At 37.3% G+C, this 16,279-nt stretch overlaps 1 protein-coding gene across 1 annotated transcript in view; it reads left to right on the top strand.

The window, feature by feature from the left end:
- LOC140726616 (protein diaphanous homolog 3-like) overlaps positions 1-16,279 on the top strand; it is a 567,224-nt gene that overhangs the window by 435,616 nt on the left and 115,329 nt on the right. Inside the window, exons 26-27 of the mRNA XM_073043216.1 lie at positions 11,467-11,562; positions 12,131-12,190. Of these exons, the coding sequence (XP_072899317.1) occupies positions 11,467-11,562; positions 12,131-12,190 (156 nt within the window). The remainder of the gene's footprint in view (positions 1-11,466; positions 11,563-12,130; positions 12,191-16,279) is intronic.

Here is a 16,279-nt window from a genome sequence, read left to right as displayed (position 1 = left end):
CATTTCATTTTAACCCACAAACATTTGCCTTCTCCAATCCTGAATGTTTGAAACCACAGTAAGCAAAACAGTTCTGAATTGTCTTATTGCTTATTACTTGTCAACTGTCGGTGATAAAAATCACTGCCTTTTGAACACAAAGTGATGTTATTTAAAAACTGTTCACTTCAAGCACAGTGCAGTGTCTAGCATGCCTGACACTAGTTAGAACCTGCTTGGCTACAGTCTCCTGTCCCAATTAAGCAGCATCACATCTCAAATAAATGAAGGGAATCCTGGGTATTTTCTCAGTTGTTTTTCTCTTGAAGAGTTGTCCCAAGTAAACAGCTGCCCCAATTAACTGATGGCCCAGTTAACCAGAATCCACTGTATATTTTAAATGTTTCAGCGATAGAACGTACAGACACTTTTATTCTTTAGATATACAATAAAGCTGAGCTTGGAACTTCACATGAACTCTACGGACAGTACTTGTCTGGCCTGCCAATGTCACTCCATTGCATTGTCTGAAGCCTTGCTTTTGCACAGCCATGGAACCACCTGTCAAAGCAAGGTGGGTCTTCCACATATGACTGAAGAGAATTGACTTTTTGTGAGTGCCAGGCACATGACAGTAACATCCATGCCGCTGTTGATTGCAATACAAAATAGTGCAGAAGCACATCCCACCGAGAAGCAAAGTATCAATGGAACTTCCCTTATTATGTGTGAACAGTCATGAAAAACAGTTGTCAAAGTAGCACCAGTGAATGATAACAGTTGCACAATAATAACAACCACACAATTTCAATCACTGCTATTTAACTCTAAACAAAATATTAGATGGTAAAGGAAATGACAAGCTATGAGATGCCTTGAATTCAGGTTGAGGCTTGGAGCTGTAGGATGGAAGTTCTGCATTGTACTACCACTGTAGGCAAATCCAATGCTTGCCTGTAAAAAGAGAATATTCATGTCATTCTCTGAGCTATAACTGAATCAGTTATTCATAAATAGCTATTTTAAAAAAAATATTTTTCAGTTTTATTCCCAAGTTATATGCCCTGTACAACCAAATGCCTTTCATGTCATGAATTTCACCAGCTGCTGACTTATCAGAGCTGGAAAAGCCTCCCCATCTAACTTCCCTTCTTCAATGTCTGGTTGCATTCATGAATTCAGTAGTGCTTGGTGTCAACCATCTTTTTTGCTTCTTTCTAACTACTCCTCCTATTGCACTGTAGTGGATTTTCCATAGCAGCACTACATTAATTTGTAGGAAAGTGAGCTGGAATTGTAAATGAGTAATTATGTTTATTTTTGATATACTTAGAGAATGAAGAAATGAAAATGCTTTTCTTAAAGATATGCCTGAACTAATGTTGTAGAAACAGTTTATAGGAGTAATTTATTATTACATTGCCATTTGGGAGTATCTGTATGACTTAATTTGATCCATGCTGATGCAATTTTGTTAAATTTGCTATGACAACTCATTGTTAAATTAATTTAAAATATTTATCTGATTACAAGGATTTAATTAGCACAAAAGATTAGCAGGGCAAAGGCCTTTTAACTTATTGAATGTTTGTTGTCACAATATCCACTCCATATAAATCTTTCTACCTGTTAGCTGAAAAGAAATGTGTTTTTTTGCCTATTAGAATTATTCCACTGGCTAACCAATTTTCAACATCTAATGATGAGAATCATTCTGAATGATGGCAGATTTCAAGGGAAAATGTAATGAGAAGGAAAAATAAAATTTGTTCCTCTGAGGAATATGAATTAAGTTGGCAGGGTGAGAAAATTAACCCCTGGTCAGAAGTTGGTATGAGATGAAAAAGGTTAGAACCATACAAAAGCTGAAGAAGTGAGAAGTATAAAACACAATTTGAAAATGCTAGAAACTCTGGATTAGTCAGACAGCATCTGCAAAGAGAACAAATAAATCATTGTATCACTGGAAAGCCATCAGTTAATTGGGGCAGCCGTTTATTTGGGACGACTCTTCAAGAGCAAAACAACTGAGAAAATAGCCAGGATTCCCTTCATTTATTTGAGACGTGATGCTGCTTAATTGGAACAGGAGACTGTAGCCAAACAGGTTCTAACTAGTGTCAGGCATGTTTTTCACTGCACTGTGCTTAAAGTGAACAGTTTTTAAATAGACTCGGAGCCTATTGTATGAGTATCCTGCTTTCCAGCATATCCATGAAAAACCCTATTGTTCAGTTTTTGGGATACATTACACCAAAAATACAATCGTGCAGTGTATTAATTGAGCACCTTATACAAATATTCCCACGTTCATTTTACCTTTACCTTCATTCAGGCCAGAATTCATTTTGCTTTTATCCACATTGCTTTTATAACCATCTATTTCCTCCCATCCTTAGCTCCTCCCTGACAAGTTCCTTCTAAACCTCTTTTGTAACATCCATGACTCTCAGGTGTATTTCATCTACATTTCGTGTACTTATTAGTTGCAATCTTTATAATAGTTTTGAACATTGTGAGAGTTATCAAATAAACAAACGTGTGAGATACAAGCCGGTACATAAAAGAACAACTGGTAAAAAAGACTCGATAAAGTAGAGCACAGAAATTCTGAAAAATTATTTGCTTTGTAAAGAAAGAGAGAATAAATTAGCTCCTTTTAGAGCTTTAAGGAGATGCATGTTATTTTATTGATAATGATCTAATTTAGAAATCTGGTCATTGTTTTACTGAAAAAAGCATAGCAGATATTATGACACAATTATCCAGCATGTCAAACCATTCCTCAAAATCATACTGAATAAACAGCCCAATAAGATCTTCTGGTTTGGGATTTGATCCTTGGCCTTCGCATTGAAATAGGATTGCCACTGCTAAGCTGTACCTCGTAATAGGCATGGAGCTGCACTTTATCTATTGCATAATTTGGATAATCTATGTTACTGGGCATGCATTCATTTTTAAAGTTAATGTGGGTGCAATTAGGTGATTATTTTCCTCAGATATGAATCAGAATTAAAGAGCAATTTATATTTCTGGAAATATCCCAAGTTTCTGAATAAACTGAAAGAAACATCTTCAATATGTAACCTGCCCAAAGGATTATTATTTAATCTGCCTAATTCTTCTGAGGGGGATTTGAAAAAAATAGATGTTCATTATTGTGGCCATTGTTCCTCATGAGGCATTGTGAAATTGTTTTAATATCAGTCAATCCTTTTGAATTAAACTTACCGATTTATGCAATCACTATAGGCAGTCCCCTGATTACTAGTATTCTGGTTCTGAGCACTGTTCATAACCTGAACTGTTCACAATTTAGAAATGAACGACTATGGATTTTGGAAGGGAAGCATGCAGAATTGCCCCAATCCCAGCTGGAAGGCAATGCCTGCTACCTCACAGTAGCCATCCAGTCCAACTCTATCCACCCCACTAGTCTTAGGAAGAGTTGAGCTCTGAGTAACACCTAGTATAGACTAACTAAACTTACTTCTGTGTTTTCTCACTCTAAGATGCATACAAAGCTTGGCAGTATAGATGGATTGAGTGCACTAACATTGGTCTGTGGTTTTTAAAAATGGTTTAATTTAATTAAGGTGAGAGAGTTCATGACATGGATGTGTTTGTAAAAGATTTCACTGATGGACCAAGGCACATTTGTGTTTAGCCAGTGGTTGTGAAAGGAACTGCCATACTTTGTATTACTCATTGTTCAGCTCTTTGCAATTATCTGCACCTAAGGTCAAAAATGTGCAAGTTGGAGATGTTAGATGCCCTTCTGCTGCCGAGCTAAGCATAGATGGACAGATGTACTGAAGAGAGAATACAATGTGCATCTGACCCCTTAGCTGATACCAGCTGTGATTGAATTGAATTGACTTTATTTCTTACATTCTTCACATACATCAGGAGTAAAAGGAGACATTTAACTACAGTTCAAAAGCCTTTCACTAAGGCAGGCAGTCAGAACATTTGAGGTAAATGTCAGCATTTAAACTTTGAAACATGGTAACTTGACTGTGGGACCAGAGAATCAGCTAAGTTAGTTCTCCAGAACAGTTTAGTGTGAGCAGCATGGACAGCACGTTCAGGCAACAAGCAGATTCAAGATGATCTAACACAGCATTTTCACACTGTAGTCAGTATTTTTGTACAGTAGGTGAATCGCGCTGTGAAATTACTGCTAAGTTAATTTTAAAACCACAAACATGAGGAAATCTGCAGATGCTGGAAATTCAAGCAACACACACAAAATGCTGGTGGAACGCAGCAGGCCAGGCAGCATCTATAGGAAGAAGTACAGTAGACATTTCAGCCTGCTGCGTTCCACCAGCATTTTGTGTGTGTTGCTAAGTAAATTTTTATTGCTTTTAATGAAATTGCCAGTAAAAAAAAGTAAGAGTCAAACAATTGAAATCAAGGGTCCTGAATGGAATGCAAAGCAATCAACACTTGCTTTTTCCACTGCTGTTTGTATTTTTTTCTGACCGATTAATGTTCTAACCCTTTCCTCAATTTTGGTTACTACCTATTTTATATTTCCAAAACTTTACTAGAGACGAGGACCTGTAGCATGGAAATACGTTAAATATTGTAATTGCTGGAGACCTAAAATAAAAGTTCAAGGTGTTGGAAATACAGCAGTGTAATGTAAATTCCACTTGAATTTCTAATTTCATGTGGAGGAAATGGTGGTATAATATTGAGGGATGTTGAGACTTTAGTCAAATATTGTTTAGTTTTAATGGAATTTGGTTAATAATACATACAAAATTCTGCAAAAAATACACAAGAAATTGTGCAAAATTCACATGTTTTGTCTAAGCACACCAGACGAGCATGCAGTTGACAATTTTGGTCATTTTTTTAAAGACAATTATTTTTTGTGTTTTTACATTTTAGTAGAGCCATTTAATGAAGAAGAATTCAGACTTGTATAAATATATTGCCAAGGTATCATTTCAAAGCAATGCTCAGTTCACTTTCGGAATCTCACAGTTGCTGGGCCTTGCTTGTTAATTCTAACATCAGCAGTAGCAATGGAATATTGCCGCAGAACACCTATGTATGGTGCTTGAGGGCCATTTGCTAATTACCAAGTTCAATCAAGACACAAAGTGAAAACTCACTCATGTTTAATTTAATCTAATTTGTTGCAGACTAGCTTTTGTTTCTTACTTTTTGATTTGAAAAACCATTCCTGCTTCTTCCATTTGTTTTCACAATCCTTAACATAACCCAATTAGCTTGCCCAGTCTGTGAAAATAGTAATTTTCAAGATGTACTTAATTTGGATTTTTTCATTTCAGTGTCCTCACCTTTTAAAATTATTTCAGTGAACCTTTCTCATAGCAACAGAATGAATTTTCTGGTATTAATAAAAACCTAATTAAATGAATTAACTATTTAAATAAATCAGTTAGCAAGTGCAGAATATTCACTGACTGGCATAAAATGTATTTGCCTCTTTAACTTTCTTTGTGTCTTTCAAAATAGTGGTTGTGGTAAGAAACAAGGAAATCCTCACAATAGATATATTCTTTAGATATCGGCAAGCCCTCACAATAGATATATGCAGGGTTAATCAGGATTCATTTTTAATTGCTCAACAATCCTAATTGCAAGTTAATTGTAATGTTAATAGCACCATTAAACATTAATAAAATATCACTATTTTTGAAGGCTTCAGAAGAAAACACGATGATTTTAAATTTGAATGCTATTGAAAATCCTTCGTGTTCAAATCAATCAATGATCTTTAAAACTGAGTTCTTGATTTTCAAATCCCTCTGTTGAATTGACCCTACTTGTCGCGGCATCCTCCTCCAACCCTAAAATCTTCATTTTTTTCATTTGTCCAGTTCTAGCCTTTTACATAAGACCATAAGACATAGGAGCAGAATTAGGCCATTCAGCCCATTGACTCTGCTCCACCATTCCATCCTGGCTGATCCCGGATCCCACTCAACCCCATACACCTGCCTTCTAGCAATATCCATTGATACCTTGACCAATCAGGAAACCATCAACTTCTGCTTTAAATATACCCATGAACTTGGCCTCCACCACAGTTTGTGGCAGAGCATTCCACAGATTTGCTACTTCCTGGCTAAAACAAAATCATCCTTACCTCTGTTCTAAAAGGTCGCCCCTCAGTTCTGAGGCTGTGTCCTCAAAGTTCTGGATACCCCCACCATAGGAAACATCAAATTCACCCTATTCACCCTATCTAGTCCTTTCAACATTTGGTCAGTTTCAATGAGATTCTCCCCCCCTCCCCCCCCCCCCCAACTTCATTCTTATAAATTCCAGTGAGCACCGACCGGCCCAAAGGTGCCAAACACTCCTCATATGTTAACTCTTCATTCCTGGAATCATCCTCTGGAACCTCCTCTGGACTCTTTCCAATGACAACACATCCTTACTGAGATATGGGACTCAAAACTTGACACTACTAGTGTCTCATAAAGCCTCAGCATTATCTCCTTGCTTTTGTATTCTATTACACTTGAAATAAGTACCAACATTGCACTTGCCTTCTTTACCACAGACTCAACCCGTAAATTAACCTTCTGGGATTCTCCTAAGTCCTTCTGCACCTCTGATGTTTGAATTTTCTCCCCATTTAAATAATTGACTGCATTATCATATCTTTCCCAACACTGTATCCCATCTGCCAGTTTTTTGCCCATTCTTCCAGTTTGTCTTAAGTCCTGCTGCAATTGCATTGCTTCCGCAGCATTACCTATCCCTCCACTACCTTCATATGATTTGCAAAATTTGCCACAAAGCCATCAATTCCGTTATTTAAATGTGAAAATTAGCTTTCCCAATACTGACCCCTGAAGAACACTACTAGTCACCAGCAGCCAACCAAATAAGGCCCCCTTTAATTCCCACTTACTACCTCCTGCCTGTCAGCTATTCCTTGATCCATGCCAATACAGTCGGCCCTCCTTATCAGCGGATTCCGTATGCGCGGATTCAACCAACCGTGGATCAGGAAAACCCGGAAGTTCTCTCTCCAGCACTCATTGTTTGAGCATATACAGACTATTTTTTTCTTGTCATTATTCCCTAAACAATACAGTATAACACCTATTTACATAGCATTTACATTGTATTAGGTATTATAAGTAATCTAGAAATGACTTAAAAGTACAAGCAGTCCCTGGGTTATGAATGAGTTCCATTCCTGAGTCCGTCTTTAAGTTGGATTTGAAGTCGGAACAGGTACATCCGGTATTATTTAGCGTCATTTAGTCAAATGTTTTTCTTAGTATATAGTACATATTTTACCTTTCTATGCATATAAAACACTTAAGAAACATATGTATTTCAATTATTTAACCACTGCATTGCTTAGTAATAATTGTAGCTTTCATCGGGGCAGGGCCTTTCACATTCTCCATTAAAATTGTTCCGATCGTTGACCATTTGTAGCCTAACACTTTTCCAATGACCGAAGGCATTTCACCTCTTTCCGATCACTTTATTGCTTCCACCTTATTTTCAATCGCGATCGTGATTATTTTCGTGAACAGAAACACTGCGGATTCAGAGCTGCACCGCCAGGTCCTAATGTCCACCGCATGGAGACATGTTAATTAAAGTCCGGGGTTCTGCTGGGTCCTAAAGACCACCGCACTGATACATGTTAAATAAGGGACTTGAGCATCCGTGGATAAGGAGGGCCGACTGTATCTTTCCTGTTATGTCATAGGATTTTATCTTGTTAACCAGCCTCATGTGGCACCTTATCAAAAGCCTGCTGAAAAATCAAGTAAATTACATCTACTGCCTCTCCTTTGTCCACCCTGCTTGTTACTTCCTTGAAAAACTCTTAACAGGTTTGTCAAGCAAGATTTCCTTTTACAGAAACCAAGTTGACTTTGACTATCATAGATGCTGTCTGACCTGCTGAGTTCCTCCTGCATTTTATGAGTGTTGCTTTGATTTCCAGCATCTGCAGATTTTCTCTTGTTTGTGACTTTGACTTACTTTATCATTAGTCTTCAAGTACCCCAAACCTCATCTTTAATAATAGGCTCCAACACTATCCCAACCACTGAGATTAGGCTAACTGGCCTATAATTTCTTTCTTTTGCCTGCCTCCCTTCTTAAGAAGAGGAGGGACATTTGCAATTTTCCAGTTCTCTGTAACCATTCCAGAATTAAGTGATTCTTGAAAGACCAGGACCACTGCATCTGTTATCTCTTCAACAACCTCTCTCAGGACTCTAGGATGTAGTCTATCTGGTCCAGGTGACTTTTCCACCTTAAGACATTTGTGTTTGCCTAGCATTTTTTTCTTTGTAATAGCAATGACACTCACTCCTGCTTGCTGACACTTACAAACTTCTGGCACACTGCTAGTGTCTTCTACAATGAAGACTGATGCAAAGTATCCATTTAGTTCATCTGCCATTTCTTTGTCCCCCATTACTACCTCACCAGCATCATTTTCCAGTGGTCCAGTATCAACTCACCTCCCTTTTACTCTTTATATAACAGGAAAAACTTTTAGTATCCTGCTTTATATTATTGGCTAGTCTGCCCTCATATTTCATCTTTTCCCTTTTTATAGCTTTTTAGTTGCCTTTTGTTGCATTTTAAAAGATTCCAAAGCATTCAACTTCCCATTCACTTCTACTAGCTTATATGCCCTTTCCTTGGCTTTGCTACAGTCCTTAACTTCCCTTGTCAGCCATGATTGCCTATCCCTGCCATTTGACAACTTCTTCTGTGGGACATATCTATCCCGTGCCTTGTGAACTATTCCCAGAAACTTCAACCATCTCTGTTCTGCTGTCATTCCTGCCAGTATCCTCCTCCTATCCACCTGGGCAAGCACCTCTCTCATGCCTCTGTTATTCCCTTTATTCCATTGTGATACTGATACATCTGATTTGGGCTCCTCCTTCTCAAATTGCAGTATGAATTCAATGGTGTTATGATCACTGCCTCCAAAGGGTACCTTTACATTAAGCTCCCTAATAAGATCTAGGTTATTACACAACACCCAATCCAAGATAGCCTTTTCCCAAGTAGGCTCAAGCACAGACTGCTCTAAAATGTCATCTCATAGGTATTCAACAAATTCCGTCTCTTGCGATCTGACACCAACCTGATTTTCCCAATCCCCTTGCATATTGAAGACATTACAATTTTGACATTACCCTTATTACATGCCTTTTCCAGCTCTCTTTGCAACTCAACCCCACATCTTGGCTACTGTTTGGAGGCCTATATTTGATTCCCATAATGGTTTATTTTTACCCTTGCAGTTTCTTAACTTCTCCCACAAAGTTTCAACACTCTCTGACCCTGTGTCATCTCTTGCTAAAGATATAATTCCAACTCTTAGTAACAGAGCCACATCACTGCCCATGCCTTCCTGCCTGTCCTTTCGATGCAAAGTATATCCTGTGATGTTAAGCTCCCAACTATGGCCTTCTTTCAGCCACGACTCAGTGATGCCACAAATTCATACCAACCAATCTCTATTATGCCATGAGTTTCTCCATCTTATTCTGAATACTATGTGCATTTAAATACAGCACCTTTGGTCCTATGTTCTTCACCCTTTTGAATTTTGCCTCTGGTGATGCAATTTAACTCTTTGCTCTGTCTCTATTTGCACCCAGTCATTAGCTTGACCTTCCTTCTATTCATGTTACACCCATCTTCTACTTGTAAACCTGTTGGCTCATCCTCAGCTCTATCATGATGGCTCCCGTCCCCCTGCCATATTAGTTTAAACCACTCCCAACAGCTCTAGTAAACCTGCCTGCAAGAATATTGGTTCCCCTCAGATTCAAATGCAACCTGTCCCTTTTGTACAGGTCGCAGCTGCCCCAGAAGAGGTCCCAATTATTCAGAAATCTGAATCCCTGCCCCCTGCTCCAATTCTTCAGCCATGTCACCTCATTCTACAGCATTAAAATTTCATCTTGCGTTAAAAACTCAATTGTTATTCATCCATCATTGGTGAGATTATCACCTGTTCTTAATGGTCATGGTTGAACCTGATGCTAAAGTTGCACAATAATAATATTTTTCTTGGGAGACAAATTTTAAAAAATGAGATTTTTAGATGATGTACACAGCATTCTTGCTGTACGAAACAGGGAGAATAGGCTGATCTGATCTGGTGAACCAGCTTTAGGCATTCCTTGGAACTAAAACAATAGTACTGTTCATTCACAGCATGTCTTGAAAATTTCATGGAATGGAAGACACTTGGCTGGTTTCTGTTGCATGTGATGGAATTGCCATCTCAGCTCTTATTTGCATGACATTAACATGCAATTTAATAAACAACCTTAATAATTCAAAATATATTTACAGCAGTGTCACCAGAGACTGCAGATGCTGTAATTTGAAGTAAAGAAAAACTGCAGGAGGAAATCAATGGGCCAGGTAGCATTTGTGGAGGCAAAAGCGCAGTTGATGTTCCAGGTCAACACTCTATATTAAGATTACAGTATTTTGCTTTTGTTCACATCATTTCATCTACTTCAATATCACGTATTGTTCAAATTGTTATTTTGTGTGCCCTGTCTCTTTCCTAGACTAAAAAATCTTATTCTTATATCAATGTAATGTTCTTCCTTTTGAATCTTTTTATTTAGATAATTGTGGAACAGCCCTTTACAGCATCATGCTGTACTTTATAAAGGAAATGCCTGAGTCTCATTTAATTTTCAAATGGCTTTATATAGTTTGTTCAGGTAAAATTGGCTAACACAAAATTCAATGAATATTTAGTAATTTGTTTGCTTGAATCGACAGATGAATTCGTGAGTCAGTGATTCTATTTAAAATGAAGTACAGTTAATAAAGGTCAACAATGTACTCAACCTTTCACAGGTGATTCTTTTAGATAAAGCATTTGTTTCCTGGTAAAAGGCAGTCTGTCTGTAAAACAAAATGCCAATACTGGAGGTATTAGCTTTTGAGATATATTAAAGAATGATTGATAGCATTAATGCCAGGCTCATCATCTCTGTGAGACCAGTGAAGTGTAGAGAGAGCGGGACAAGAATATTACATAAATAGTAGATTGCATTGACCTTTATTTCTGATCTCCAGAATCAGTCCTTTCATTTTCCATGACAATTGTTCAATCAACACTTCATTCTATTAGTACTGGAGCTCTTTAATATGCAAAAAGTAGCAGCCAGTGCTAGTTGTTATGCATCTCATTGTGTGACAAAATCTGTTCAAGGTAGCTGTTGATCTACCAAACTGAAAGCAATGCTTACAGGTGAATTGCTTCAGTTTTGTTCTTTATTTATTGGCAATGAAAAACATGGTGTGACTAATCTTTGAAAAATAAAGCTGATTTATGACCAAGGTAAAAATTTGTCTATTTCTGAATTTGGTGATTTTAGTAATGACACATGTTTTTTTCCTTGTTCTCTTTGACATTGCTCTGGTAACCCTCTGGAATAACAGTACCCCTTGAATCCTTTTCCACAGAGGGTGATGAGACAGGAGTGATGGATAGCCTGCTGGAGGCGCTACAGTCGGGTGCTGCTTTCAGAGACCGAAGGAAGCGGACACCAAGGCCTAAAGGTAAGAGTTGTACATTTTTGATCTCATTTCCAAGGAAGTTTAGGCACTTAGTTCCCTTGAAAGGAGATTAAAATAGAGAGGGATAGTGCTGTAGGGCTCAAAACCCTGTAATGCCAGGAATGCCAGGAAAATGTTAATTTTATTTGGCTGTTGTCAGGACTTGCTTTGAAATCAATGCTGCAGGGTAAACTTTGTATGTTGAGAGGTTTCATGCTTTCAAGTGTGTATCTCTGTTGCTCTAATAGAATTATCAAAATGCAGAAAGTTGTCCAATAAGTGAAATACTAAATGTGTGCGCAGGCTATTTGTAATTTCCCGGGGGAGATCCTAAAAATGTATTTTTTCATATTTTGGGGACACAAATACACATGCTGAACATTTAAAATCCCATTTCATCTGTAACTAAGCATTCTGTTATTGCTTTTCCCTCTATAATATCTTGATGAAGTTAATGCTCTGAAATGATCTGAATGGGTAGCATGCAAAACAATGTTTTTTTTACTGTATCCAGCTGCATGTGACAATTACCAATTACTAATTTATTTTCCTTGTATTGCTGCTTTTACAGATACTCGGCAGAGTACAAGCCCGAATTCACAATGTTCTGTTTTGAAGACATGGAACCAAGGTAAAAATTATATGAATGTTTCTGTCTTTGTTTCTAACTAACTTTTGATTATTTCCTGGAATTGTGTCATTTCCTTCTGATGTTGTACAAATGAAATGTCATAAATTTTCAATGTTGTGCTTGGCTGTTTCAATAACCCGCCCTACTCTAAACTAACTTTATCATTCACAAGATGCAAATTAATCCAAGGTCAAGTGAATGCTTTCTTCTAGGGCACAAAAGGAAAATATTGAACATTTCTAAAGTGAGATATAATTAAGAAAGGCTTGAATTTTTAATTTTTTTTGTTTTGTTCAGGGTCTTTCATTGTATATTATGTTAGGCAACATTGGATAAATTTAGTCATTTAGAAAAATTTAGGTAAGTGCATCAGATATTTATTTCTGTAATTGCAAGTAAATTGGCAAAGACACTAATGAGCCTGAAGAATAACATCACCATTAACTTGGAAATTGATGAAGCTTTAGATTTAACTTTTGATCCTATTGCATGACCTATTTGTGAATTTCTGCAAAGTCACTAATTTATTTCTTAAGTTTGCTTTTTATCTTGATAATACTGCCATTCAGGACGTGTTCCTGGAAATGAGCAAAAAAGGTATTCAGTTCTAAAGTGCTGGGTATCTGCTATTAATCACTGCCCTCCCTGATGGTGCTCTGGCAACAATGAACTGTCCACAGCTTGGTGTACGGAGTGTGGGATTCAGTATGGTTACTGAGAATTTCAATGAGTGTGTTCAGGATTGATTTCTAGCTCAATGGCCAGCTTGAAACCACAGAGAAATCTCAACACTGAGTGGCTGAGCCCTTGCAGGCAGCCTTTCCACTCCAAGTTGTGGGCAATGCTTTGCTGTACAGCACGAGCAAAGAGCAGTGATATACCCCAGCAGTAGGAAAGGCATACTAAACTCCCTAAAAAGCAGTGTCGAGTCTGAGCCTAGGTACATGGAATATGTGCTCGTGAGTCTTTGAGCTAGAGGAACTATTCAGTGTTCAGGAGTTATCACCAAGCAGGATGCCAATATACAGTCATAGAATACTACAGCACAGAAACAGGCCCTTCGGCCCATCTAGTCTTTGTCTAGTCCAATTGACTTGCACCTGGACCATAGCCCTCCATCTCACTCCCATCCATGTACTTATCCAAATTTCTCTTAAATGTTGAAATCAAACCTGCATCCACTATTTCTGATGGTAGGTCATTCCACACTTTCACCACTCTCTGAGTGAGAGTGTTCCCCTGCATGTTCTTAAACATTTCACCTTTTACCCTTAACCCATGACCTCTAGTTCTAGTCTCACCCAACCATAGTGGAAGAAGCCTGCTTGCATTTAGACTATCTGTACCCCTCATAATTTTGTATATCTTGTTTACACTCAGTTATGCAAGGTGATGATGAAGCTTTAAGAAAATAATACTGGTGTTTTATTTAATCCTAGTAAAGAGAGATACTCTTAAGTCTTGCAAATCCCAAGGTTCAATGTGTTCTGAATCTATCCTACAGATCTATACTATTTAACTAATTCTAACTAACCTCTAACTGAGGTCTCTAGTTAACTAAGATCTGTACTAAACTGCAGCTAATTAATTTTATGTGGTTTGGACGAATCAGATCCCAAGGGTGTCAGACTGGAGTTTCAGTCTCTTCTAATTTTGTTGTAACTAAGACTGGGTGAAAAAAAGTGCCTGTTTACATGGAATAAATCAGTTTGTCGTTCTTCATCTCCTCAAACAAAATACAATTGCAAGGAAAAGTTTGTGAACTCTTTGTAATTAACCGGTTTTCTGCATTAGTTACTCGTAAAATGTGGTCTGATCTTCATCTAAGTCACAAAATGGACAAACACAATCTGCCCAAACGAATAACACAAAACAATTGTACTTTTCATGTCTTTATTGAAAACATTGGTTAATCATTCACAGTCCAGGCTGGAAAAAGTATATGAATCCTTGTATTTAATGACTGGTAGAACCTCCTTTAGCAGCAAAATCCTCCACCAAATGTTTCCTGTAGTTGCTGATCAGACTTGTACAATGGTGAGGAGGAATTTTAGACCATTCCTCCATTCAAAGCTGTTTTGGTTCATCAATGTTTCTGGGATACCTTGCATGAACAGCCTTCTTCAGGTCATGCCACAGCGTCTCTATTGGGTTAAAGTCTGGACTCTGACTTGGTCATTCCAAAACATGAATTTTCTTCTTTTTAAAACATTCTGTTGTTGATTTGCTCTTGTGTTTAGGATCATTGTCTTGTTGCATCATCCAACTTCTATTAAGCTTCAGGTGATGGAGCACTATCTTGATATTCTTCTGTAAAATGTCTTAATACAATTTTGAATTCATTGTTCCCTCAACAATTGCAAGCTGCCCAGGCCCTGAGGCAGCAAAGCAGTCCCAGACCATGATGCTTCTTCGAAAGTTAACTCAATACTGATGACGTGGACTATGAATGATTAACCTATGTGTTCAATAAAGACATGAAAAGTACAATTGTTTTGTGTTGTTAGTTTAGGCAGATTGTGTTTTACTATTATTGTGACTTAGATGAAGATCAGACCACAATCTATGAGTAATTAATGCAGAAAACCAGGCAAAGGATTCACAAACTTTTTCTTGCAATTGTATACTTAAAGTTTGTAATTATTAAATACAAACCAGGAGTCTGCAGTTTTCACTGTTTTGCATTTTTATCATCTAACATAAATGTACACTAACAATACACCGCAGAAGTAAACCCAGCCTGCTGAGGGAATAGGTGTTGCACTGTGTTATCCTTGCTGTCATTTCAGGAGCCTGTGTTTGAAGACCAGATCAATACTTATATTTTTTACTTGCTGTGAAGATACCAAGTGAAATAATATTAGCAAATTCTAAACTAATTCATTGTTTCTCTAAACCGGATGTGCTTGGGTGTATCAACACATTATCGATTGAGAGTTTTACTGATTTGACAACTAAAAATTCAGCAGTGCTGAAGCAACTATGTCCACTGTTGGAGGATGAAAGACAGTACTTTAATGAAAAAGGACAAGACTCGGTGCTTCAATATAATATAGCTGTCCCCATTTCCAGATTAATCTTTCTGTCATTAAACATACTTTAAGAAAAGTACACAGTGCAAAAAATATTCATAATGCACATTTGACCAGAATATTGATATGTAAATTGATATTTGATATTAATCTAAACAATAAAGCCATATCGTATTTATCTCTTTGTGAAATTGGTTATAAGTTCTCAGTTTTAATGAGAAATGACTTGATCCTGGATGGTCTTTTGTTGTCAAGAAAAAGTCTGAAGATGTTTGCTTTGCTAAAGAAATGGTTTGGAGCTTTAGGGGATTTACAATGCATTCTTCCAGGGCAAATAAACCATTGTGTAGAGGTGGGGGGGGGGGGGGATATGCTGAATGTGTGCAACTCACTCTATTTTTGGCTATAGCTCACAAGTTAATCTGGTTTTCCATGATGATTAGGGTCAGCTTATTTTTTTTGTCAAAACACCGAATTAAAGCAGAATTCTTGCAAATATACTTATACTATATTTATATTATTTGACAGCAGATTTCAGTTTTTGCATTGTATTACGGTATGTATGAGGATTGATTAACTTCGTGAGTTTTATGTGACTAATTTTGTTAGTTTTTATATTTTTATAAAAGACACATGATAATACCATATCAATACAAAGAGCCAGAATTCAGGAAAGGATACTGAAGTTCTGATAAATATTTACCCTTTTTTAAAAACAATGTGAGCTGCTTCTACAAATTGTACACCCACCTCTTGCTAATGCTAGCAATGATGTTTATTGACTTGGTGGATATTCACAAGTTGCAGGTGCCAAATGTGTTCCAACTAGCTGCTTCTAATTGAACCATGCCTGCACTTTCATGCTGGAATAGCATATTGCTGGAGGTTATTCAATAATGCAAAGGTTGGCAGAAGCCATGGTAGACAGCATGTATTGTATTCCACTTTTTTCAAAAGCATGCTGACAAATAGGAAAAATGTACTTTAATTGCAAAATGCCCTAGAAGCTATCTAGATAGCTTGTAAGGAAGTTTCACTCAAGTCTCTGTCATAGAAA

Source organism: Hemitrygon akajei, chromosome 4 (genome assembly GCF_048418815.1).
Source record: "Hemitrygon akajei chromosome 4, sHemAka1.3, whole genome shotgun sequence".
NCBI lineage: Eukaryota > Metazoa > Chordata > Chondrichthyes > Myliobatiformes > Dasyatidae > Hemitrygon > Hemitrygon akajei.
The sequence above is the reverse complement of the archived record's forward strand: the minus strand, read 5'-3'. Positions and strand labels throughout refer to the sequence as shown.